Here is a 1269-nt window from a genome sequence, read left to right as displayed (position 1 = left end):
GCCTCTTCTCTCCCTGCTGAGCAAACTGGAAGAGAGAAAAGCAGGTGCCTGTGTAGGCAGCGTTGCTCTGATCTCTGAAGACGTTTAAGAGACTGGCCAGTTGGCACTATTATATAGGAAAGAAAGAAAAGCCCTGAGGATGCTTCCCAACACTAGTCACGATGGAAGCAGCGCTGAAAACCACACCTGACACCACAAAAGCAAAGACCTCTGACTCCCCGCAGAGGGTTAGAAATTTGGGAACAGTTGCCTTTTTCCGACTTCCCTTCTGCCAGTAGGCCAGCAAAGTACTTCACCCCAAGCCAAGGCTCAGCCCTGGTGCGCTCTGCAGGACCTGACCTGTTTTATCTTCTCCCGCTGCTCGGATGCACTCCCGCTGGAGTGGATGTGAAGGCTCTTCTTGTACATGGCCATGCGCGTCTTCCCTTCGCTCCGCTGGATTTTGGGGAGCCGGGCTTTCTCCTGCTGCTGCCGAATTTTCAGCTGCTCTAACATGCGTTGGTTGTATCGCTGCATTTGCTCCCTTTCCTGCAACAGCAGAGGGACAGGTATCAGAGGAGGAGGGACACCTCAGGCCAACAAGAAAGTGCTGAGGAGACCAAAGAGAGCTGGAGACCAGACTTGGGAGTTGCACGGAGGTGGCTGGCGACAGACAGCTCCAAGGGGAAAAAGAGGTGAGGGCAGCTACTGAACATGCTGCAAAAGCAGAGAAGGGGGCTGGAAGGAAGCAGAAATGACTGTGAGATGCGCCAGTGTTCAGTCGCTGCTGTGGGAATCCACCATCCCACATACCGGACAGTGACAGATTTCCAGATTTCCCCCAAAATTCACAACTGCTTCTTGTATGTTAAATGCATGCAGCACAGAATGTATATCCCAAGCATCCCAATATACACACTGAGTGTTATTCTGGTCCCTTTTCATTAAGAATGACCAAATCCCTTAACTCCTAATCCACCCTCCACCTCCCATGTACAGCCTGGAAGGGAAACATCCCTTCTGGGGACACCCAGGCACCCTGCCGACCAGCACCCAGCACCAGCGCAGGAAGGCACTAACTCTTCACCTTCTCATGCTTCCGGAGCAACTCGTGCCTCTGGAGGAAATACTGGTCCTTTAGCTGCTGCTTGACAAGCTGGTGTTTCTCCTGTTGCTGATGCTCTTCGAGATCCCAGATGCACGCCTCCCGGTCTGAGGAAGGGAGAAGGGTCAGGAGACAACCCACCCTGGCCCCCCAGAGCTTGATCACACACAGCACCCCAAGCACAA

The 1269-nt window shown here is 53.3% G+C and overlaps 1 protein-coding gene across 1 annotated transcript in view; it reads right to left on the bottom strand.

Moving 5' to 3' along the window:
- LOC104078600 (serine/threonine-protein kinase 10-like) overlaps positions 1-1269 on the bottom strand; it is a gene marked incomplete at its 5' end in the record, with an annotated part of 36604 nt that overhangs the window by 773 nt on the left and 34562 nt on the right. The window contains 3 exon segments of the mRNA XM_009580291.1: positions 2-25; positions 340-528; positions 1067-1191. Of these exon segments, the coding sequence (XP_009578586.1) occupies positions 2-25; positions 340-528; positions 1067-1191 (338 nt within the window).

This window comes from Fulmarus glacialis, unplaced genomic scaffold, assembly GCF_000690835.1.
Source record: "Fulmarus glacialis isolate BGI_N327 unplaced genomic scaffold, ASM69083v1 scaffold14706, whole genome shotgun sequence".
NCBI classification, from domain to species: domain Eukaryota; kingdom Metazoa; phylum Chordata; class Aves; order Procellariiformes; family Procellariidae; genus Fulmarus; species Fulmarus glacialis.
Note: the sequence above shows the minus strand (reverse complement) of the source record. Positions and strands in the feature narration are given on the sequence as shown.